The sequence below is a fragment of the Taudactylus pleione genome, unplaced genomic scaffold (assembly GCF_031769625.1).
Source record: "Taudactylus pleione unplaced genomic scaffold, aTauple2 ptg000015l, whole genome shotgun sequence".
In the NCBI taxonomy this organism is placed as follows: domain Eukaryota; kingdom Metazoa; phylum Chordata; class Amphibia; order Anura; family Myobatrachidae; genus Taudactylus; species Taudactylus pleione.
The window spans coordinates 26,042,549-26,068,796 of NW_028284417.1; the positions used below are offsets into that span (position 1 = coordinate 26,042,549).

The window sequence follows — 26,248 nt, forward strand, 5'->3', positions numbered from 1 at the left end:
CATGTTCCACTTTTGGTGGGACGGTCACAATTTTTAACACTGTACTGCAAAGAGGACTGATTGATGGGCGAGTTGGAGGTGGCAAGTGTCTCCACATCCTGCGGTATAAGAATAGGTATAAAATGCCTACCAGGGCTGTGGCCACCCCCCACCCCAACCTGCATTATTTCACTTACATTCAGATTCATACATACATATTTTGCCCATGATCATATGAAAGAGCAAGTATATACCTTCAAAATGTCAGGTTTTGAGAGAGAGGTCTATATTTCATAGTGGAAATGAGATATGACTTCACAATGTAAGGATGTGGCCATGAACTGTGTGGATTAGGGATGTAACCTAAATCATCCCATTTTTCCATTGTGAAGTGTTCGTAATTCAAATCAAAGGTTGTGTATGTTAGAGAATAACATACCTGAAATAACCGAATACTAAATAGGTCCTCCCAGCACCACAAAAGGTGTTAAGCTCACTATATAGCCCCCAGTTCACATAATGCCATACAGAAACCACTTTTCACTAATGACACAGTGCCCCTACGTTGGTGTTGTAGCTATGTGTGGGGGCTCCCTAGTATGTGGGGGCCTGTGGGCGACTGCCCCCCGCCCCTGCCCTGTTGTTAATCCTGCCTGCAACTTAGTCCAATTACATTTTTAAAGCTTTACAGATAGTTGTGCACGTTCCAGTTGTTTCACTGATCTTCTGTGTATTCCATTAAATTGTGATCCATCTGTTGGAATCATCCTAACTGCCTCATGGTTGGGTCTAGCTTTTGAAACACAGAAGTTTCCTGATAGACATAGGCGCACAATAAATGGCACTATAAAAGGAAGCCCTGGAGAGGGAACATGATCTTCTGAGAAAGCCAACGATTACTGGAAGGTGAAGAAATGTGTTAAGCTGCCTGTACTTCGGCTACGGTCCACCATTGGTTCCTAACAGGTATAGCGGAAATTTACAAATATGGGAGTCACAACAAGAAGCCTCTCTAAGGCTGCATTCTATGGAGTTACACACATCCGGTGGGTAAGAGACAATCCCTGCGTGTATATTTATCCTGGAATTTGATCCTTGTGGTCAGGTCAGAGGGATTATGAAGGCTCTGACTGACTTAATAGATATGGATGTCCTAACATGCTTGCTACTAACAATAAGCTTTCAGTGAGTGGACTCCTTATCTGGATAGATATTAAAATACTAATTACCTGTCTACTTACTTATGCAGAACATCTTGCCTTAAAGTTCTGAGACTGCCATAAGAACTGTAATATATGGGATATTAATAATAACTGTTGGTAGACCATCTATACTAATTCCATTATTTAATTTAGAAATTTTATGTGGACACCTGCCATGTGTATATTATTGTCGTTTATTAATATTGCCATTTGTATATTTAAATACATTTTACTGGTCTGACCAACAGTGCTCACTTTTTCTAAATTCTACCCATACAGAAAGCCCTGTCCACATATAACACAGTGCCCCCTATGCTAGCTATGTGTGGGGGCTCCCCAGGATGTAGGAGCCGCCCCGCCTGCCCTGTTGTTAATCCGGCACGGACATCTCTAACCCGTGTTCTCATACACAGGGTCAGGGCCGGTTCTCCCGTTACGCATGGTAAGCAGCTGCGTAAGGCGCCACATAGTGAAGAGCGCCTCAGCTGCGTACCATGTGGGCCGCGGTGTAGACTGTGTCTCTGTGACACAGCTGCACCGCATGTGTAGCACTGACCGGACGAAGTTCGGTCAGCGCTACACAGCACAAACACACAGCCGCCGGAGCCGGCAGCTGTGTGTTTGCTTTAGCAGCTGATGAGAGTCTGACAGACTCTCATCGGCTGCTGCTCCCACTGCCAGAGCCGGACATCTTCCGGCTCCCGCAGTGGGTAATGGGAGTGACGCGTCACTCCCATGACGCGTCACTCCCATAATGCAAAGCGGCGGACGGAGGAGCTGATCTCGGCGGCGGGACCAGGAGCGGGTGTCAGGTAAGTGTGTTTTTTTTTATTTTTTTATTATGTCTTTACTGCGGGGGGGGCGGATTACTACTGGGGGCACTACAAGGGGGGAGGGCTACTGGGAGCACTACAGGGGGGGAATACTACTGGGGGCACTACAAGGGGGGGAATACTACTGGGGGCACTACAAGGGGGGGGAATACTGGGAGCACTACAGGGGGAATACTACTGGGGGCACTACAAGGGGGGGACTACGGGGAGCACTACAGGGGGGGAATACTACTGGGGGCACTACAAGGGGGGAAATACTACTGGGGGCACAACAAGGGGGGGAAAAATACTACTGGGGGCACTACAAGGGGGGGAAATACTACTGGGAGCACTACAAGGGGGGGGAATTACTACTGGGGGCACTACAAGGGGGGGGAATTACTACTGGGGGCACTACAAGGGGGGGAAATACTACTGGGAGCACTACAAGGGGGGGAATACTACTGCGGCACTATATAAGGGGCTTACTACTGGGGGCACAAGGGGCACCGCACTGGGGGGCCACTACCGGGGGCACTGCATAGGAGGGGGCGCCAAAAAAATACTCTCTTACCAAAAAATTTGGGCTAGGGCCGGCCCTGCACAGGGTCTGGCTCAGCGATGTCACAGCAGCTCTGGCTACAGTCTCAGCATTTTGAAATGCATAATTTCTTATTAGGATACATACATCCTAAAGATGTGGTCAGTGGCTTCTGATGATTATAATGAAGTTGTAAGTTCATTTACTAAAAATAATAAAATACTATATTAAACTTTAATTTTCAACAAATCTGCAGTGGAATGTCAGGTTAATTCTGAATATATTACCTTCAAGTGTCATTTTTAAAAATTCCAGTTTGCCGTGTTATGTACATGTTCCAGTTTATTAGAAACCCTCCTACTCACAGCATGAGACTTATCCCCCGATTGTGTTTGACAGCGATCAGGCAACAGGAGATCTCACAGCGTCAGGAACTACAAGTGGACCAAGCCACGGTTATCCTATCATGTGACACAGTCTACATGAGATCATAGTATATTCCCTCTTTCGGACCTTCTAGGGTCCAATCGCTGTCACATGACCGCTTTCATTTTATAAGCAAAGTTAACTAATAATATATACAGAAAATATACTTGGGATTACCAGAGGTTTTTAAAAATTAGTTCAGAAATCATATGGTCTGTTCTCATAGTTACAAACATCAAATTAATGGTCTATAAAAAAAAAAAAAAAAAAAGATATTGGTCAAATATTGTCTAACAATCCAATTCATTAGTTGTACTTCTCTGTTTGTTCACTTCAGTTTTGGTTTGGCAGTTTCCCTATGTGGGGGCGGTAAAAGCTGCTATTCTTTTGGCTGCTGGAGAGTATTGTGTCTGAATGATGAGTGTAAAGACAAAAACATTAATTCAGAGACAAGTTACTAATTGTCATAAATCTTAACAATGTATTGTACATTTGTTAAAGGAATGTACTGGTTTGTACATGCTCAGCTATAAAAAATAAAATAAAAAAACTCAGTGCTCTGTCTGTCTGGCTTTCCTCTGCCCTTTTCTTTGTATTTCTGCTATACTTTGGTACGACACAAAGTTTCTATTTTACTAGAATTGTTTCCAGTGCACTAAACACAGCAAAGTTGTATCCAGAAGTGAAATAAACAACGCCGTTGAAAATAAAAGGCATTGCAGAAAAGCACAAAGTCAGAAGGATAAAACGGTGTAGTTGGCAAAAGCTGTAGGAGGCCAAGGTACAAGCCAGTAAATGAAATTAATGTGAAGTTGTAAAACCAATTTAAGGACAGATAAAATTTTCCGTGAGTTGAGTCACGCGGTCTGTTCCGGAGATGTGTGTTAACTGCTGACTCCTTCCGGCAGACGTCGGGGCTCTTGTGCGCATGCGTGACCTGTAGGTCATGCATGCACTCTAGCGTCACTCGTGACCTGTAGGTCACACATGCAGTGTGATACACTTCGGGGAGACAGCTGATTTTCAGATCAGCTGTCACCGCGCCGGAGCAATGATGAATTGCTCCGGCACTCTCATCGAATTAGAATGTTAATTATTGGGGTCCAATAATTAACATCATGACTAGACCCCTAAAAGTGAAGTTTAAGCATAAAATACTATTGGGCCTATTCATCATTACATAATTATCACAAGTGATAATTATGTTTTAAACTCGCTACGAGTTTAAAAATCTTTTTGAGGCATTCATCATGCTTCCCTAACAAAAGTATCACTTCCGAAAAGCTGGTCTTCCCCCGTGGCTGCCGGTGTCCATAAAGAATCCTCCCCCACTGCTGCTGCTTCTGCTGCTCTATGTACCCTCCCCCTGCTGCTGCTCTATTTGACTTGCGGCCGCCGGTATATTTTCTGGTCCCCTTTCCCTCCGTGGCAGCCGGTGTCCATCACTTCCCCCTTAAGACCACCAGCGTCCATCCCTCCCCCCTCCCTCCCGGCCACCGGTGTCCATCCCTCATCTCCTCCCCGCAGCCGCTGAAGGTGGTGACAGAATAGATCCCTCGGCTGCACAGTTTGTGAATAGTATTGGATGCTGTACGCCATCTCAGAGAGGTGTACAGTATCACTGTCAAATTCCGAAATTATCGGGGCAGAATTGTAAACAGGAAATATCAGTGATTTCTCCTGTGTTACATGCTTAATGAATAGCCCTGAGCCTTAATTTTTAAATGTTACATTTCACCCTCTTTTGTGAAAATTAAGGGATGATGAATAGACCCAATAATGACTGTTGGTTTATAACAGGCTTATTACCAGGTCAGATCACAGTAAATATAATTACTTCATGTGTTACGTAAACTATGTCCAACTGGTTTGCATACAGTATTTGTCACAATGCCCACTGCTGTAGTGTGCCCTGCAGGCAATAAACCAGACCCAAAACAATAAAAAATGGATTCAAGGGTAAAAAAAAAAGGTAGGTGTGAAAAATAGTCGGAGCTTCTGAAATGTTCGTAATAAGGCCTATAACCCAATGGCATTGTATTTACTTTAATATATACAAGTAAAAACTATCACAGCCCGGCCACAATGGGAATGTCAGGAATCCATCAATGGACAGATTACATGGAGACCATCATTAGTATACACTGCACCCATGGTAAACAATGATTCAATAAGCATCTAACAGAAGCAACTGTGATATCTGTATAAATGTTACATTCACTTTTTTCTTGGGCTGTATTGCATATGGAAATATGGTCATTTGATAGATCAAATTTTCCATGAACTATCTACCAAATGGATTTGGGTGTCTTACCTCGTGTCCCCTGTCTTGCACCGGACAAGACTCACTGTCTGCTTCTGAAAATGATCCAGATTCATCACTCGAGTTTGTTCCATATGACTGCTCACATTTTATTTGAGGCCTTACTTGATTAAAAATGGAGTCTGCCATTGAACAAGCTTCTTGATGATCAGTGGGTGGAAAACGAGGGCCTTGTGAACAGGGAGATGATGAAAATTCACAGAGAGGAAGGCTACAAGGGGATCCACCGCTGCCATCTTCTGCATACGAGTAAGAGGAGCATGAGCTTGATGTCCTGGTTCTAGTTTCCAAAGGCGGAGAACGGGGACATACTTTAATTGGCACCGGGCAACTAGTGTTTGGCCGCAGCCTTCCTGGCAATGGGTCTGCTACCAGCCCGCTGTGGGAAAAGGTATGTGAACTAGGAAGAGATTGGCTAGCTCCTGCCCAAAGGCCTTTTGGCACATGCTCAGAAAACTCTTTGTCCAAACAGCTCACAGCAGAATAGGACTGCACCGGGGTGCTTATTTGGTCACAAGCACTTGAAGAGAATATGACACTTCTCCTGTCTAGTTCCATCTCATGCTTAGAGGCAAGTTCTGAGCCAGACCCCCGGAGAGGAGAAGCCATGAGGAAGTTAGAGGAATCTTTATGAGGTTCGCAGGACAGGTCATAATTCCCAGTGAAAGGGTTGTATTCAGTTTTATGGTCACCCTGAGTTGCTCCCTTTTCCACAGGGCATGATGGACTTCTGACAAAACGCTGTTGGGAAGTACCAGGCAAGTCAATCAATTCCTCCCCTTTCGTTCTACTAAAAAACGTTCTTAGATTGGAAGGAGGTGACACATTTAATGGGTCATCAATGCTAACAGGGCTGAGTTGCTTCCCTACCATCTCAATATCACCTTCTTTATCCCGGATGTCATTCTCATCTCCAGACAGACAAAGTGTCACACTCTCTTCTTCATTATCATCATCCCGAGGCTCGCTTTTGATCTGGCTTAAAGGAAGTCTTAATTTTAGGCCAATCTCAGAGTTATGTTCATTGAATGTGCTTGTAAAACCTGAGGTACTGTGTGATGTACTGTAGACATTCTTAGTACAAGCCAGCTGGTATTTTTTATATCGTGGATAGCGGATTATAGGATCCTTGTCTAAACTTTCCTTGATATCCTTTTGCATATTTGAATTAGGCAAATTAGCTTCATTTCTATCTGTCGCGTTCTCCCCTGAACCAAAGTTAAAAGGCTCATGGTGCATTCTTTCCTTAGGACAGGATATTTTTGAGGTTTCAGATTCCATAGTTTCCTCTTCACAATCAAATGTCTCACTTGGAACACTCTGGCACGAGGTGTCTTTCTTGCACAGAAACAAGCCATCCTCACTGTTTAGAAGCTGCCTCTGAAGAAAGCTGAAGCAGGAGTCTTCCAGGTTGTGCATACGTAGGAATTCAGCACATTGGATGACCTCTTGGATGTTTTCTCTGCTCAGTAATAGCTTCGCAGTGTAGGCAAACTGCAACAATGGACCAAATCCTCTAGCAGTGACCTGCAAAAAAAAGAAAACAAGAGTAGGGAAATTGCCAATATTACCATCAGCACTGCAATTGTCCGGAGTCCCTCAAGTGTAGTGAGATAACCTGACAGTTACAATGTCAATATATAAACACAGTAAAGTACCAGTTAATCTCCCATCAGGACAGCAGTGACTCTACATTTAATAATTAATTCCACTTGCTTCTACACATCATGCCGTGGCTGCAAATGAAAGATAGTCTGGAACACAGCCTGGCTAACTTCAGACAGCAACCCTGATGAGTGATAAAAATGTACTAAATCAACACAAGCAAGTGCATCTGCCTCTAATGGTGACTGAACAATTTCCACGTTGCTAGGATTCCATGTCTGGAATTCTGTCATTATATCTAGTGTAAGTTTTTAAGAGAAGAAAAAGACAAATTGTGTATTTCTTTGCAAACAGATTTTTGCCTGCTGTGTGTCTTCACATTGGTATGTCTTTAATGAACAACTACAAAAGCCCCACATTTATACTTTATATGTAAAATGATGAGATCATGGTAAAATTTAAAGCAGAAATATAAGCAGCTTTCATTAAGATATTGGTGGCGTGTGGATGGAATAAGAACATCCTACGTGACACAAAACATAGATTCAATGTTGGAGACATGTATTCACTCTAGAGGGATCACGTAGCCTTTCCTGATAAACGTTCATACAACCATTTATGCTTATATGTAAAAGATAGTACTAACAAAAACCTCATGGAAAAAGACAGATCTTTTTCTTTTCCAAGCCCTCAATGGGAAACATGTTAACAAACCTTATATAAAAAGACTCCTTGTCATTTTTTTTCAATTAAAGAAAAAAAAAAAAAAAAAGATACCTGGAGGCAATGCTATTGCCAATGGCAGTAGTATCTATAGCAACCTTTGCTGGGCCCAATATGTCCAGACAAGAATGAAGAGACTATAGTGGGACGGCGTGGGTGGAATGGATGAAGTATGAGTGATTGGTCTGTGAGTGGTGATACACACAAGTATCATGGGTGTTATTATCAGTGGATATATGTGACTGTGAGAGTGCTCAGGTGCCACAGGGGCCTTTAAGATTGCCATTACTTGGGGACCATTTATGGCAATAATTAGCATAACCAACGCACAAATTGATGAATTATATACAAACATAAACATCACTGTGTGCCCCAAAGGAGGTGCGCATTTTCAAGAATATGGGACATTTTACAAATCTATTTGTGAATGTTTAGCTAATAACACTTGATAAGCTTAAGTTGTTAGAGGAACACGCACATACTAGTTTTGTAGTTAGAGCAGCACAAATGTATTTATAAAGTGCCAAGTGCCTGCATTTATAAGGTACTAAATACATGCATGCGCTTGTTCTTTCTGCTTCCGCAGATCTACCATCTGTTCTTCTAAAGGACAGCAGTTGTGTAATTATTATGCGCAGTGTTCATCTTGCATATCTTATAACCAGTTTTTGTTTAGATTACTTGTACATGTGTATATGCTGTATTGGTTACATTGACTCAATAGGATTTGGAAATCATGCAAATCAAAACATTTCTGGGTAAGCACTAGAATCCCTTTCACTGTATAAATTCGTATAAGGAGCTTTTCAATTATAGCAATTGTATAATTATTTCTAAAGGTTAATTACACTCAAAAGTCAATATGCAGGTTATGTAATATCCTTAGATAATGTGTAACTCATGGAATTCCAGCCAAAGTTAATGAATATCCACATGTATACTAGCACTGGCATTTATTTTGTTCTGTTGCTTTGCTGGTCCCCTCACATGAGATCCATTGTTGGTAAATCCCTATTCTACACAGATTATGGTCTGTACTGTTCCAAAAATGTACCAAAACTGCTCTGTCCTGTATCCATGTGCAATGGTTTTAAAACGCTGAATATTAAAGAGATGGTATCAGTGCACAACAGTTATTGCCCTCCTCATTTTGGCACACCTGATTGCATGGACACAAGTTGCGAGGGTACAGGAGATAAAAATGGTTTCAGAAAATACTACTACAGCATCAGAATGGTCAGTTCACGACAGCCTTTGTAAGATATCAGATGCAGGGTACATATTCATGGCCAGATGAGCATTTGCAGTGAAATACTCTTATAATGGTGCTATACATGAGTGACTGAATGCTCTGCTCTTCCAGCGAGAAAACTGTAGTGTTCATTTGCTGTATATTGAACCTACAACAACATATTACAGTGAAGGGGAAACACCATTCCCCTTTCACAAAAGAGTGCTTATAAACTATCACAGAATAAAAAAAAAAAACAACAGAAATAAAATTCCATGAACTGTAAATCGTATACCATAAGCCATGTCAGAGGTTTGTACTGAGCAGCGTGAAAATTTATTTCCAGCCAGTACCCTGATGTTGACCAGCTGTAGCAATACATTCAGCCTAGCAAAAATGGCACAAGCTGTAGTACAGGTATATAGTGTATATTAGATATTGAGGTTAGTAAATGGATACACAGGAAAGGTGGTATACTGTATAACCAGTCAGTCATTAAGTGGCTACCTATGGCAAAAATTTTAGCTTATTTTGCAAGACACTGCAAAAACTGTAATACACGCACTCATTATTTCCCAAATTGACTATTGCAATAGTCTCCTTAGTGGTCTTCCCTAAAACAGGCTCTCCCCACTGCAATCCATTTTGAATGCAGCTGCGAGGTTGATCTTTCTCACCAAACGTTCAGTGTCTGCTGATCCACTCTGTCAGTCCCACCATTGGCTGCCAGTCTTCTACCATATTCAATTTAAAATACTTACACTCACACATAAAGCTATTAACCAAACCACACCAACATACAGTACATCTCTTCACTTATCTCAAAATATCTTCCAACCCAACATCTCTGCTCTGCACAAGATCTGAGGGCCTGATTCAGAGCCGGATGCTCTGTGACCAGAGCGCTCGTTCTGAATCAGGGCCCTCCTACTTAAAAATGGAGCGGCCTCTTGGACGCTTGCATAGCTGTGGGTGACCACCCACAGCTTATGCGAGCGTCCATGATGATGGTCGCGATGGTCAAGACCATCGCGACCATCAGACTTGCGACGAGACCCTGCGGTAGGGTCTCGGTGACCACAAGCCCTGGAGTGATTTTGGCTCTATCGGGTCTCGCGCATGCGCTGACCGAGCTCCCTCCATCGTGCGCATGCACATTTGGGTACCATCGACCCGCTTGCGAGCGTCCTGCACTCGCGAGCGGGTCTGAATGAGACCCTGAGTCTCATCACCGCGCATTACTTGTTCCCATGCACGTTACAGGACTTTTTTCGGGCTGCACCCACCGTGTGGAATGCCCTCCCACGCACAAGAAGATTTTCCACTAGTTTCCAAACATTCAAGCGTTCTCTGAAAACTCACCTCTTCAGACAAGTTTATCAGATTCCAGGAACACCCACCTAACCTTTTATAGCTCCCTATCTAACTCTCTTCTTTTAGTAAACACCTGTCACATCTTCTCTTTCTTCAATTTAACATCCTCCTAACCCTAGGCCAACTTTCCAGTGTGATTGGATTATGCAGCCCACCAAGAACATCTGCAATCGGGCTGGACCAATTTGCAATAGGTAGCACCTATTCTTGTGTATCAACACCAATTTCCCTATAGATTGTAAGCTTGCGAGCAGGGCCCTCTTACCCTTATGTATGTCTTTTATGTATGTCTTTTACAACGGAATTTGCTGCGCTATATAAGAAACTTAATAAATAAAATAAATAAATTTGTTTATGCCCAACATCTGTTAAAGCATGTTGTTAATTTTGTGGCTGGATAATAGAAAGAGGAAAACAAAAAATAATGCAGATGCCATTTGACCTAAAATGATTGTGTACCTAGATTTCCCTTCCTCACTTGTATGAAAAGACATTTATCCATATATCATACCACAAGCACATACAGGTGGATGTGATTCGCGGGAAAATCACAACGTCATGGCACCCGCCTCAGCTGCGTTATGCCATGATTCGTGGCATTGCAGAGCAGGGGGTGTGCCATGATAACACAATTCACGTTACCATGCCCTCTTACTCTACATTCTTTGTACGAGATCAAAAAAGTAAGCAATCAATAAAATTAGGCAAGTATTGTAAGTTGTAGTAGTAGGATATATCAAAAACAAAGAACTAATATGTTGATGTCTGGAATTGGCAAATGGTAAAAGACCCTGAAGTTGGGGTGTGATAGAGCCAGCTTACTGAGACTAAACATTAGTTCTAAGAATTGAATGCATTACAGTTAGACAGCAGGACCATTAGGTGTGTGTTTTACGATGGACAAAATATTTATCTATATTATTAGTGAAGGGAAGTGGTTTGAGAAGAAAACCCTTGTGGAAGGAGACTGAAAACAGTGATTGGGGCAGGGTGTAGTAAGAGGGCGTTTCGGCATGGTGTGTGAGTGGGGGATATCCTACATGTGGCCTCATTTAGAGTTTGGATCAAGTCCAACTTAAAGGAGCAAATTTGCATCTGGACAAGCCAAGCTGCGTTGGAAGGGGTGTAAATGCATTCAATGGTTTTTTTTTTCCAAGCAGGGGAAATACTACCCGCTTTGCATGTAACACACAAATAATGGATAGTGATTTAGAGCTGTGCAAAAACTCTTAGTGGCCTATTTATACCAAAAATCTACCCATTGATCATCTGTTAACATAGTTATTCACAGCAATAATAGCTTAATTAGTGGAGCAATTTCCCATTACATTCATGCTGGGACAGCGCATCCAATTGTCTGGTGATGGCTGTGCTCCAATGACACTTCTTTTGGTGCTTGTGTACGGCAGCTAAAGGAGCAACCCTGGCACCCAATATTGTCTAAGTATGCGTAACAATAGTTTCTGAATGTTTATAGGATTAATAAATTGGCCACTAAATCGGTCCACACATTTGAAATGTAACCTCATTTCAAGCCATGGTAAATAGGTGGTAGTTCTGAGTGGCTCAGACGTGTGGTGATGATGCTGTGCTGGAATGTTGGGACTAATGGGTACCATTTGATCATTAGGTCCCAAAGAATTGGGTAAATGGCTACTTGTAAAACATAACACTATGCTAATAACCTACTGTATGATTAGATCCCACTTCATGGCCCCCTATGACCAGCATAATTACTGCAATTTCCATTTGCTTGATGGAATATAATAATACATTCCTCCATGACACAAAAGCGGTCTAACTTTCTAAAAGAAAAGATTCCCAGTGGTGCTTGTGATCAGTAGATCATTCAACTGTGTCTTTAGGATGGCTAAATGTTTTCACTACCCTATCAAATATGCAGTTTACCCTGTGAACCAGCCCCCCCCCCAAAAAAAATAAAAAAATAAAATAAAATAAATAAAAATAATTAAAGACACATCAGAAATGTACATTAAATACATAGCACGCTATGGTATATGCGGTGTATTAATCACCAGATTCCACCACCACACAGGACTTGTGAAAAGCGCACTCTGCTGTACGAACAATGGAAAGTATTGGAAGAACTCTGCGGGAAAGTGGATAATTAGTCTCTCTGAAAGCCGTGAGGAGGGATTTTCCTGTCCTAGCATATACATACTGTAAACAAATTTAAGATTCAAAACATTCCATAGTAGAGCTACTGGCATTCAGCAGGCAGCATAGGCAGAGAGTGACTGAAAGGAACAAAGGCAGCATTCATTGTATCCTAGATGTCATGTTTCACATTTATTCTATAGGCTGCACAGTTATTTCTCAATGTGAGCTCTCTGCACTTATATACGTATAACTGCTACACAATTTTTGTCTACTACACTGTTTTGACAACAGCTTGGAACAACACTTAGGAGTTTATTCATCATTACATAATTATCACTTGTGATAATTATGTTATAAACTCGCTGTGAGTTTAAAACACTGTTCGTAGGCATTGATCATGCCTCATTAACTAAATGTATCACTTAAGCTGCTCTTTTTGCGGAATCAGCTTTTTGGAAAAGTGATACTTTTACCCCTACACTAGCTGTGTGTCTATGGATTTTCCCTCCCCTGCCCACAGTTGCAGGCCCCACCCCACCATTTGTGCCCCCCCCCCCGCTAACACCGCTGTGTAACCCATCGCATCATTTAAGTGCTGCTGTGCCCTCAACCTGCAGTCGCTCCCTGGTGTCCTGTGTCCTCCCTTCCCCTGCATCCTCTCACCTGTCATTCCTACACACAGCTAAAATGCTTCCTACCCCTATGCAATGTGCTGCCTGACTGTGTAATTGTGGTTGTGTTCAATATGCAAACACCAACTGTCATCCCAAGTGCTGCCAAACATCACTGGCAGTTGAGTGGCTCCCCTATTTGAATAGTAAGGGAAGGGAATGTGTTACTACACAGGTGAGGGAGGAAAATGTGTAACAATAGCATTGAGAGGGGAATGTGTTAGAGGTGAGGTGAAGGATAGAGGTGAGGGAGGGGAATGTGTTACTATAGAGGTGAGGGAGAAAAATGTGTTACTACACAGGTGAGGGAAGGAAATGTCAAATGTGTTACTTACTACGGGGCAAGGGAGGGGAATGTGTTACTACAGTGGTTAGCAGGGGAATGTGTTACTACAGAGGAGGCAGGGGAGTAAGTTACTACATGTGTGAGTGAGGGTATTGTGTTACTACAGGTGTCAGGGAGGGATTGTGTTTTTACACAGGTGAGGGAGGGGAATGTCAAATGTGTTACAACACGGGTGAGGGAGTGTGTTAGTACACAGGTAAGGGTGGGTCTTAAGCGGCCCATATACGGTGCTATATGCACCATATATGACGACGGCCGATCCGATGACCGACATATCGGACGGTTCTCACACACGGAGCAAAGTGTTGGCCGACCGCCGGCACCTCCCTCCCTCACCTGCACAGTGCAACATGGGATCCTACATCGCATCCCCTGATCGAGGGAATTTTCCGTAAGATCTGGGGATGCGATGTACAACCCCATGGGAGCTCGCACGGGATGATATAGCAGCTATATTGTGCCAATCCGTCGAATCGGCTACTATATCGTACAGTGTATGGCCGGCATAACTATAGCAGTGAGGGAGGGGATGCATTACTATAGAGGTGAAGGAATATTGGAGTGGTGAAATGGAAATGAAAACAATAAATATCTAAGGTCTATTCGGGTGAAACCAGGTACATCAGCTAGTATATAATATATATATATATATATATATATATATAGTCTGTATGTGGAGGGCAGGTAGAATTGGAGGGCGGGGTGGGGCTGGCGCAGACAGATTCACAGGCAACGGCAAGTCTTGGACTGGGAACTGCGATGTATGTATACATGTCCCAGTCACAAGTCCATACTGCGCAATGCGCCATGCAAAGGGAAGGATAAAAGCGGTGATATCAGAAAAGCAATTTTGCCTAATCTCTTTAAATAGAGCCCTAAGAGTGTTCCAATAGTGACTACGGTAATTTGACATTGTGAAATGCTTTCCAGGAATCAAAAGTGTCAACTGCTGTTATAGGGACAGAGCCTGGCTGGAAATGGGCATGATAAAGCTGGGTCTGGCTGTGGTTTAGGCTGATCTCAAGGGTATGGTATAATCTTTCTTGACATGTGGAAATATCAGGAATGTGTTTAGCAAGATACTTTATGATTGGCATGGAACTGTGTATCATAGTAATTGGGACTGTGGGATCTATATATGATAGGGAAAAAAAGATCGACATCTGGTGAAGACCAGATTGAGCTTCTCCCTATATAAGGCGGCCCTAGGTCGGCGATCCCCTTCGCTGGCTACCTCCAGCAATAGTTTTCTAAACCACTTTTAGAAGGACTGCAGTCAGGGGGAGTAAATATTCATTTGTGGGCCCCACAGCAGCATTACCATGTACCGCCCATTTTCAAAAAAAAAAATCTCACATAGAAATATGGGACAGACAAAGAAGGCAGATCCTCCCCAGAGCTATTGCACCACTGTAACCAAGGTAGTTTTATTGATAGATTATTGATTTATTGTTAAATTGCGGTGCAAAAACTTTTTCTATCACTACAATAGGTGGTGATAGAAAACATATTGCCAAATATAGATAAATTAACCCTTATTTTACTTTTTCCATACGTATTACTATTAAGCAAATACAAATGATATTCTTTTTCCATGAATTCTAAGCTAACTCTGGTGATTTACTTTTCATTGTGATCTGTACTGCACACAAAATTATTTCCTTTGTTTGTACTGCATGCATTAATTATTTACTTATTTACATTTTGCCATGCATCATGCACTTTAAGTTACTTAGTGATGGTTGCCTGCTACTCAATTGAAAAGTATATAAGACATACGTGATGGTGGTTTTACTGCAAACACCTCGATATCATCCTGGATAACTGCTGAAGGCATCCAAGAAGACTAGCTACAATGCAGCCCTGTGTAGTGATGACTCGGCACTGAAGCAAATCAACAGGATGTTTTGGCTACTGGCAGGCTCCTGATTGGCTCTCTGTACCTTATGGTGCAGGAAACTCCATGTTGCTGTGCTGATTACTGATTTAGGTTTCTCTTGTGCAGGCTCTGACCTTACTTTTGGACTTCAACTTCCCTTTGAATCGCTGGTCACTCTGATCTGGACTAATTTAACTCTCTTGATCATTGCCTGCTCTGGTCTTATCTTTGGATTCTAAATTAGTCATTAAACCACTGCCTGTCCTGACATCAGTAACGTGCAGTTAGGTTAATAGCTGGGGAGGTACATATAAACACACAGTTTTTTTATATAAAAACTCTGGAGCATGACAGGGAGTATAATAGGGGAGGGAGTATGATAGGGGAGGTTCTGCCTACACTGACTGCACGTGACATCCCTACCTGACATCTACATAATACATGCCTTCCCTCACGGTTTTAGCAGGAGGCTCCCGATTTTTCGGGTAACCCCCGCACGGGTAGGCATCTCTCCCGCATTCTGCCCACTTCCTAGTGAAATGGGCAGAATGCTGCCCACTTCCTAGTGAAGTGGGCAGAATGGGGAGAATTTCAGCAGCGATCGCGGGTCCCTGTGTAGGGGGCGGGGCTTAATGACGCAATTCGCCATGAATTGTGTCATTTAGCCCCACCCCTATTTATATTTAAGCCAATTGCGTAAATTTGCCGTGAAGGGGTGGGACTCAATGACGTGACCCGTCAGGCCCCACTGCCATCACAGCCCACCTGCTTGTACTCTCCAGGCATCTCCCGGGGAGTAGAAGCAAAAGATAGGCAAGTATGATCTACATTGGACTTGAGACTACCCTTTGGACTGTAGCCAGACTCTCTCATGAAGGCTGCCCCCTACAGAACAGGCCTGTATGTGTGCCAGCAATTCTTATACAGTGTCAGTAACATTTCACTGGTGTCTCCTATACAGGGCCGGATTAACGGGAGGGCGACAGGGGCGGTCATCCAGGGGCCCCCACACCTAAAGGGCCCCCACAATACCTGGATCCCGAAGTACAGCATTTCACTGCCTCCGGTCTTGACATTAACTGGCTGGCCGCTCCCGACGCTCCTCTTGTTCCTGCTTCTCCCTGCGGGGCTAGAATAACAGCGGCTGACTGCACACTGCTGGGGAGTGACTTCAATGCTGAGCGGGTCAGGTTGTTTACTCTTACCCCAAGACCAGTGCTCCGGGTCGCTGTACGGCCCCTCATACCAGTGCGGCAGTCACTGGGCCCTGCTGCTGAAGCCTTCAGTCACTCCTCCTTCCCGCCTCCTCGATTTCCACAGCTGCTCCTGGCTCCCGGGTAATTGCCGCTATACAGAACTCCGCTTTCTGAGCTAGCCTGTGACTGCCCTCCTAATCTCCACTCCTGTAGCTTCCCTACACCACATCTAGATCCCTCTCTACCACCGGCAGACTGGTCACAAAAGCAACGTGTGAGTAAAATTTCCTATGGGTGCCTATATGTATATGTTTTTTTTTCTTGTGGGTGCCTATATGTAGTTTTTTTCCTGTGGGTGCCTATATGTGTTTTTCCTGTGGGTGCCTATATGTATATGTGTTTTTCCTGTGGGTGCCTATATGTACATGTGTTTTTTCCTGTGGATGCCTATATGTATATGTGTTATAGGCACCAACAGGAAATAACACATATACATCTAAGCACCCACAGGAAAAAACACATATACATATAGGCACCAACAGGAAATAACACATACACATGTAAGCACCCACAGGAAATATGTATATGTGTTTTTTCCTGTGGGTGCCTATATGTATATGTGTTTTTTCCTGTGGTTGCTTATATGTCCTGTGAGTGTCTGTGTTTTTTTTTTTCTGTGAAGACCATGGGCCCCATTTAACAACAAGCACCCGCTAAAGGAGTTATGTTGTCCTTCCAGTATTTAATAAACAGCTGTAAGCTTATCTTATCACCGTTTGTCAGTGTACCACTTACACCACTGTATGTATTATATATATATATATATATATATATATATATATATTATTTTTTTTTTATAGGGGCCCCCACAAGTTTGTTGCCCAGGGGCCCCCACAGACCTTAATCCGGCCCTGCTCCTATATAACTAGTCCAGGTGAGCACCCCTTGCTATAAGCATATGGGTACTACTAGTGCTGCTAAAGGTGAAGACAATGATTAGCCTGGTTCTAGAAGTTCACTCTGGGAATGTCAATGTCACATCAAACACTAATAATATTTACCTTTATTTATATTGTTCTACACCCAAATCACACTACTTCATGTCCACGGGTTATAGAAGTGAAGGTGTTGCCCATAGCAACCAATCATATTCTACTTTTAATTTATCTAGCACCTTCTACCAATCAGATTCTACTTATAATTTATCTAGCACCTAGTAGAAGATAACAGCTAAAATCTGATTGGTTGCTATGGGCAAACCTTCACTTCTGTAAACCCGCACTTTAGTAAATACACTCCTTATAGTCTAAATATTCTACTACACACTCTAGGGTCAATCCTGTTCAAAACACATTAACTTTACTAGTATATATTTTTGGACAGTGGGAGTAAACCAGAGCACCTGAAGGAAACCCATGTAAATGCGGAGAGAAGATTCAAAGTCCATGCAGATAGTGCTCTTGTTGGACTCCAACCCAGCGCTCACTACTGTGCCACAAACTAAAAAAAAAAAAGGCAATAGCAATTCAGTGGCAGTGGAGGTGAAGCCATCTTTAGCAATGCACTTTTTAGTAGCAGCTTAGAATGTTTTAAAACCAATGTTTAGTAGGACCATCAAGGCAAACTTACCGACAATCAGCTCCAGCCCTCCGGGAGGGAGCTGATTGCCGGCTAACAGCAGGGGGGGGGGCGGCCATTGACGTCACATTGGGGGCAGAGCCGGCCACTGACGTCACATTGTGGGCGGAGCCCGGGCCACATGATCGTGTTATCGTGGCCCCGACTATTGTTGCAAGTCTGTTTCAATATTAGGGGAGTTTGCAATTTACCCACTAGGACATAGTATTGACTGTAAAGCTGGGTACACACTTAAACGATGGTGTGACCCAGTGAAGTGTTGTAAGGATATATCATATCGCTGTACACACTACACAATCCGGCGTACGATGGCATGATGTAACGTTACATGCTACATGTAACAGCAACTTGTCAGCTGTGGAATCATCCCACCTGACAGTGATTGCGCTGGGCGAAAAAATATTGTGGGTCCCGAAGACCCCTCCCTTTAAAAAATTGGGTTCCTATGTCACAGTTTCTGGGTCCCATCACATATTATGGGAGGTGAGGGCAGGCAGCAGTTGGGACAGTGTTGGGGGCAGGTAGCACTTGGAGTAGAGGGGGTTATGGTCAAGCAACAATTGGGGTAGAGCTGGGGGTATAGGAAAGGAGAAGTTGGGTTAGAGCTGTGGGTAGATGGTAGCAAGGGCAGACAGTGCCATGGGTAGGGAGAGGTAAGTGAAGACAGCAGTTGTGACAATGCTAGGGGGTAAGGAGGGAGCTAGGGGCAGGCAGTTCTGGTTGTAGTGAGGGGGTAAGGGTAGATAGTGACTGGGGCAGTACCGGAGATAAGGAAGAGGCTAGGAGCAAACAGTACTGGGGGGGTAGGGAGGGGGTAAGGGTAGATAGCAGCTAGGGCAGTACTAGGCGGCAAGAAGGGGGTTAGGGGCAGGCAATACTGGGGGGGCAGTGCTGGGGGTAGAAAGGGGCAGCGTCATCCCTCCCCTGGGTGTCACCAGGTGTGGGCAGTAGAGTAGAGTAGTGTCGGTAAAAAGAAGAGTAGTGTCGGCAGATAGGGCATGGCCTTGCAGGTAGAGGGCGTGGCCACGTGGCCCGAACCTATTTTAGTCACTCCAGGGGTGTCGGAGATGCGGACTGCCCCCGGAGACCAGTCTATTTGCAATGCCGGCTCCATCACTGTGTCAGGAGCCGAGTGCTGCACGTAATGCTAGGGGGCAGCACCCGGCTCCTGTCACTGAGTCGTCACTTTGGTATGACCCCTCGGGGGGTGACACCCTGGTGTTGCCCGCACCACCCTTGTGACGCCACTGGGAAGGGGTTCAGGATAGGAGCTGGGGCAGTACTGGGTGTAGGGAAGGGGGTAAGAGTGGATAGCAGTTGGGGCAGTGGTTACCTCCTTCCTCCTAATGGGAACCCCCCGCCGGTTCATTGTTGTCGACCTCCAGCTCCTTCCTGTCCTGCGCAGTGTCCTCCTCCCCTGGCAGCGCTGCTGCAGCCAAGGAGGATCCACCGGCGCCAATGCAGTCAGGAAGGTGGCAATTGGATGGAATGATGGATTAGGCATACACACTATACGATGTATACGATATATTGTTCCTATTCGTGTCGGAACGATGTATATTGCACGATAGATCGTATAAGGATGTAGACTTTAGCAATAAAGATGCCTTAAAAGATATCTTAACCACTTCCACTAAGATGACAAAATTGTGAAAAGCAATACTTTCTCCTCCTTCAAATGAGTTACCTGCCCTATGTGATACTCCATGTTGAAAGTAGAAACTAAAAATAAGAAAAACAAAGAGTAATAACCTTAATCCAACAGTCTACATCAGCGATCGCTTGGGAGTCCCGCTATTGCTATACCCTTGTTGTGACAGGTCCTCCTACCTCCCGCAGCTGCACAATAGTAGTGACAGTAGTGGATGTCAACATTCACAATGTCAACATTCCTGATAAAGTCAACATTATGTCAGTGTGGACATCCTGAATTTTGACAAATTAACTGCATAGCATTTGGACACCTAAATTTGAAGCATCCCCAATTTTTATTCTGAGAACCATTATGAGAAATTTTACTAATAGGCTAATTAAATATGTAGGGTAAAATTATTCTGAATTAAAAAATAACTCTGGTCTTGCTTTCCTGGATTCTGCAAATGTAAATCTTTCCTCTATCTTTCTAAAGAGCCTCATATACTATATTTTTTGGATACAGCTGCAATTCACTCCTTGGGGCTGATGCCGACTTGATTGTACTCCCGGGGAAGGTACACCCAGTGAAGGTTAGGGTTAGGCTAGGGGGAGGGGGGTTAGGTACCTCCCGGGGAGGAGGGTTAGGCTTAGGGTGCGGGGAGGGGGGTTAGGCACCTCCAGGAGGATGGTTAAGGTTAGGCACCACCAAGGGAGGGTTTGGGGGGGGGGAAGGGTAGGTCTACATATGTATGTGCCCCTGTCGGGATCTGGCTTCCGGCATTGGTATTCAGCCGCCGGGACATCGTTCCCATTCCCCTAACACATCTACACTTATGACTGAACTAGTGGGAATGGCTTTTAATGGGGCATTGCCACTATGGCAAAGTGATGGCATGCTGACGGAACTGTGGACTACTCGGAGTTGTACGTTACCTTAAGTTTCCAGGTGGATCTTTTGCACATAGTAAAGAGCTTGTGTGTAATGATTACTGGTAGGAAACCACGTGTACACACGGGGGTCACTGCACGATGCATACAACTCTGTATATAGGCGAATACAGACATTTTGTCTGAATACAATGTGGATCACATATGCTGATTTTTATCCATCAGTCCCTTGAGTTTCTCAGTAATTCTTCATATGTAGAGCCATCTGCATGTAATAGGATATCCTGTTAGAGCAACGCAAATCGCTCCCCCTCAAACAAAACAAAAAGAATACCACTACAGAAATCTACCTTTAAAGCTTTATTTATTATTGCATGACGTTAGCATTTGCCCATGTTTAGTGTAGGTGAAAAAGGATCACATATATTTTTAATTTATTATTTGATGAGTCTACCTCTTCCGGAAATGTGCGCTCAGTGTCGTTACGTTGTTCACATTTATGTTTGTTACATTTAAAATCTAATCCAATCCCTCATTTGTTATGCACATAGGCCATTACAGGGCTCCTGACGCCGCAGGAGATACTTTGAAATCTACTCTACATGCAAGCTACTGATCATTAAAATTCAAATGCAGAGATTCAGCATTCATTTTCCATTGTTCTTTAACCTCCGTAGCCCCAAAGGAATTCTATACTAAGGAGATAGAACTGCACCATCTGAATGAGAACCAACATACCTTATAAATGTGAGGCGGATTCTGTTTGGTTACAGATTTCAATCTCAGACTCCCTGAATATTAAAATACCATGGGTTTCACAGTAAACTTGAAGATTGATAAATAATATGTCTTTAACATGATGGTAATACAAACAGGGACATGTTCATAGTTCCTATAATCACATTTTAATAGGTGATGTGACCAGTTTGTGAAGTGAAAAAATCAAGCTACGTTATTTTACAAAATGTCTCCTCACCTTTAAAATCACTAAATGTACACAAATGTGTTTATGATAATGTCATCGCTACTTATTACTTGTACAATAGTTTTTAAAGGATTTTTTCTAAATCCTAATTAAATGCATTCCAATTTAGGTCTTTGTCATTCCCTTCTCCAGTTGAAGGGCAAAAGGGAAGGGTCCTTAGTGTCTTTGAAGAGTCCCATAAATTTAATTTACTGATTAGAATATCTATGGATCATTCTAAAGTCACAATCTTTGTGACTGTCTCTGGCGTAAAAACCCAGGGAGAAGACGAGGAGCCACCATGCCTCACCCTGTGCCCTGCCTGCCTTGCCCAGCGTGTCTCAGAAATAGGGATGGCCATTTATACCATTAATTACCATAGATGGGCCCATCAGTGATTACCATCGATGGAACAAAAACCATCTATGGTGAACAATCAATGGTTTGCTTTGCACCACCTTGATGGCCACCGCTGCTGGGGGCACGCCTTGCTTCATGCCAATCAAAAATGGGATGGGGCTTAACGTACACCGGAGGAGAGGCTGAGCTCTGTCCTATCAAAGAGAAAAAAAAATCAAAACATCGGCTCCCACTCGTCAATTGATCGAGAAGAACCACTGGCCACTTGCCATCGATGGCAAAACTAGTTAACATTGGCCAGCCACATCGATATTTTGAAACCATCATCGATGATCATTCCTACTCATACTCAGAAACAGAAAACAAGTTGTGAACCATACAATGATGCTCTTTAAATTTTCAAACTAAAAACAAATATATTTTTAGCATAATGTAATAAAATGAAATGGTCTATGAAAACAATTGGCTATTTCTCTTTAAAAATGCATACACACGGTCAGATAATCAGGACGATGTAAACGATATCGTTTATATCGTCCTGATTATTAGCTCCTTTCAACGACCAAACGATGGTCAATGTACGGACACAGATGGTCGATATAGATATCGACCATCGCCCATGCATTCAGGCCAACCTGGTCGATAGCGACCAGGTTAGCTTGGTTACTATAGGGACCCTCGAGGGTAGTTGTAGTAGTTGGGGGAATGGTGCATGTTGTGAATGTTCCAGCACATGTAGGACGATCAGACAACGATATCTGATCGTTGTCTGATCTGTCCGTGTGTATGCACTATAATAGGATTAGTAGAAATAGACACATGACTGTATTTGGCACTCACAAAGAAGCATGGTGTGACAATTACAGAGTGAGAAAACCTATTGCATAGGTGTTTTCTATTTGCTTGAGTGAATATTAAATTTACTCTTTGTTGGTAACCGTGGTGGAGTGTAGTTATACTGACTCTTGTATAGCTGGAAAAGCACTGCTGTACATAGCACCCATGTGACACCATCTTTACAGTACTTAATTCTTTTAATACAGGGAAGGGGAACCTCAGTCCTGGGGGCCGTATAAGGTCCTCTGAATCATTTGGTCTGGCCCTTGGAGCTTTTTTTTGCTAGCCTCATCTGGCTAGCTGGGTGCCTAGAATGGCACACTGCAGCCAGAATCTATGCAGCAGTGCTGCCTGGAGCATACTTAGGACGCTTCAGATGGTCACACCGCTGCCCTTACAGCTTCCGGGCATTGCTGTATTCACCGGTGATTGTGGCCCTGCGCCCGTGTGATGTCACACATAGGGGGCGTGGCCTGCATCGGGCCTGCAAAAAATGTTATATATATTAAAATGGCCCTCGGCAGAAAAAAGGTTCCACATCCCTGATTTTATTACATAGAAAAAAACCATGCATCATTCAAGTGTGTTCCTGAATTTCCTCTGGTACTGGAATAGTTACCAGCAATTACAGGCTAAAAAGATTAACATGCAGAGCATATAGCGCTTAGCCCAACATTCATGCTAGGGTTTGCTGCTTTGCTCAAACACTCCACATGACAAGAGCTCGAGGGGGCTATTTTCTAAGCCTTGGATGGAGTTAAAGTCAATGGAGATAAGGTACCAGCCAACCAGCTCCTAACTGTCATTTTTCAAACACAGCATGTGACACAGCAGTTAGGAGCTGATTGGCTGGTACCTCATCTCTGTTTACTTTATCTCCATCCAAGGCTTAGTAAATAAACCCCCAAGTGTGATCAAACCAGTAATGCAGATTCGCTTAAAAAATATATTTCTGCTAGAAATTAGGGGAATCATCTATGTATTTAACTTTACAGAGGCCCTGCCTGTGGGGTTTTTAGTTTTGGAGAAGAGGTTAGCAACTTAGCATTCCCTCTACACAGTATTTTCTATCAGCATTTGGCTTTTATAGTAGTACAATGGTTCACTTTTAGAGAGCTCATTGGAAAATGAGTCTGCTATTTGGAATACTACTTCCTGGTGAGGATTCAATTTGTAAGTATTCTGAATATTATCCCCATTAGTGCGTGTAAGGTTCACAAAGCGGTACCGGACAGTCTTGTTTAATACAAAATTATTTGTATTAAACACAGAAGGTTAATAACAAAGGTGAAAACATGAGACAAATGTATAGAGAATGATTCATGAGAGCTTACAGTATAGAGGAAGAAAACAACACTGAAACTATTGGAGCTACAGTAGCTGGGCTCTGAGTTAGACAATAGCTCAGCGTTTTTCAATCACTGTGTCGCGGCGGTCAGCTCAGCGCACTTGTACTATAGTGTGTTTTATTCCTGTGGAGGCCAATGTAGTGTGTTTTATTCCTGTGGAGGCCAATGTAGTGAGTTTTATTCCTGTGGAGGCCAATGTAGTGTGTTTTATTCCTGGGGAGGCCAATGTAGTGTGTTTTATTCCTGGGGAGGCCAATGTAGTGTGTTTTATTCCTGGGGAGGCCAATGTAGTGTGTTTTATAGCTGAGGAGGCCAATGTAGTGTGTTTTATTCCTGTGGAGGCCAATGTAGTGTGTTTTATTCCTGAGGAGGCCAATGTAGTGTGTTTTATTCCTGTGGAGGCCAATGTAGTGTGATTTATTCCTGGGGAGGCCAATGTCATGTGTTTTATACCTGGGGAGGCCAATGTAGTGTGTTTTATACCTGAGGAGGCCAATGTAGTGTGTTTTATTCCTGTGGAGGCCAATGTAGTGAGTTTTATTCCTGGGGAGGCCAATGTAGTGTGTTTTATTCCTGAGGAGGCCAGTGTAGTGAGTTTTATTTCTGTGGAGGCCAGTGCAGTGAGTTTTAATCTTGTGTAGTGTGCCTGCAATAGCTGGTAGAACACCAGAGGGAGTAGTATCAGGTGTGGGTAGAATAGACTATAGTGAACGGTATACGTTTAGGAAGTCGGGATTAAATTGTCTGGAAGCCGGCGGTCAGCATTCCGTCCGCCGGCTTCCAGACAATTTAATCCCGATGAGGGACAAATGACAGGCGTCTAAATTTAGACGCCTGTCATTTTTCCGATGCGGGGAGATCGGCATCCGATCGAGCGGATGCCGGGCGCCACAGCGGACAGCAGCACGGGGGGGGGGAAAGGTTAGGGCTCCCGGGGGACTTAGGGTTAGGCACCCCCCCCAGGAAGTTAGGGCTAGGCTAGGGGGAGGGGGAGGGAGGGTTAGGTACCCCCCAGGGACTTAGGTTTAGGCGGCGGGGTAGGGGGGGTTAGGTTTAGGCACAAGGGGGAAGGTTAGGGTTAGGCACCCTATAGGAGGGTTAGGGGGGAAAAATAGGTTAGTTTATACTTACCTAGGGACGATCGGGATTTCCTCCTCTGTCAGCCAGCCGCTGTCGGGATTTGAACCGCCGTCCAGGGGTCCAGCGGTAATTCATACCGATTCCATAGTGAACAGGTTGGTTTTGAGAGGTTTTTTTCATAAGGGCTTGGTGGACATTCTGGCCAGGCAGGGTAGAGCTAGGGTCGTTGAGAGCTGACAATGGTCCAACAACTGGGGTGTTTGGCCAAATATGGGAGGCGTGGCCATGCACCCCCCTCCCCCAACAAACCAAAACATTTCTATACGCCGTGCCCCTCAGACCCCTCCAACAAGCCTGGGCAATCAGTAGCCTCCTTCCCCCCTCTCTGCGCCACTGGATAGAGCTCCAAAATTGCAGGGCTGTAACTAGGGTGGTGCGACCTGTGCCTTGGCACAGGGCACCACAGGGCAGTGAGCGCTTTTGAGGCCTTTCAATTTCCTTTTTATTATCATTCTCACTCGTAGCTGCTTCTTTTATCCCCAGCATCTACTGGCCTTCCCATAACTCTTCCCTGGCCCTTCCCCATAAGGCCATGGCCCTTTTTCAGGTGTGCGTCTTATTTCCCTATTTCAAAAATAGGGTATTGTGGGGGGGGGGGGGGCACCGGTGCTCTTTCTGGCACAGGGCACAAAAACGTCTAGTTACGGCTCTGCATACTTGGGGAGTAGTATGGGATAAATGTTTGCAGCAGGAATGAGGCGTGCTTATGATTGAGGATGTAAGGTACCGTTTGTAGGCATATGTAGAGGGAGAGAATATCTCACGACAAGGTTAGAAATAAATGAGATGTACAAATAGTAGAGATGTAAACAGAGAAATGGAACTATTTCAGAGACACCAATGATGTTTAAAGAGCTAATTGATACATAAAAATAACAGTTTTAATACAATAATGGCAAAATACAAATCACATTAGTAATTATGTGGTACCCTAGTCCAGTGATAGCAAATAAGTGGATAAAACAATCCCTTATTGTGAGGCACAGAGTCCATCACATGTATAATATA

The 26,248-nt window shown here is 43.8% G+C and overlaps 1 protein-coding gene across 3 annotated transcripts in view; it reads right to left on the reverse strand.

Annotated features, from left to right (window-relative positions):
• The window catches only part of BACH2 (BACH transcriptional regulator 2), a 344,951-nt gene that overhangs the window by 21,229 nt on the left and 297,474 nt on the right, over positions 1-26,248 (reverse strand). For all 3 annotated transcript variants that reach the window (XM_088470806.1, XM_088470825.1, XM_088470814.1), the window contains one exon: positions 5,275-6,810. In XM_088470806.1, the coding sequence (XP_088326932.1) occupies positions 5,275-6,810 (1,536 nt within the window). The remainder of the gene's footprint in view (positions 1-5,274; positions 6,811-26,248) is intronic.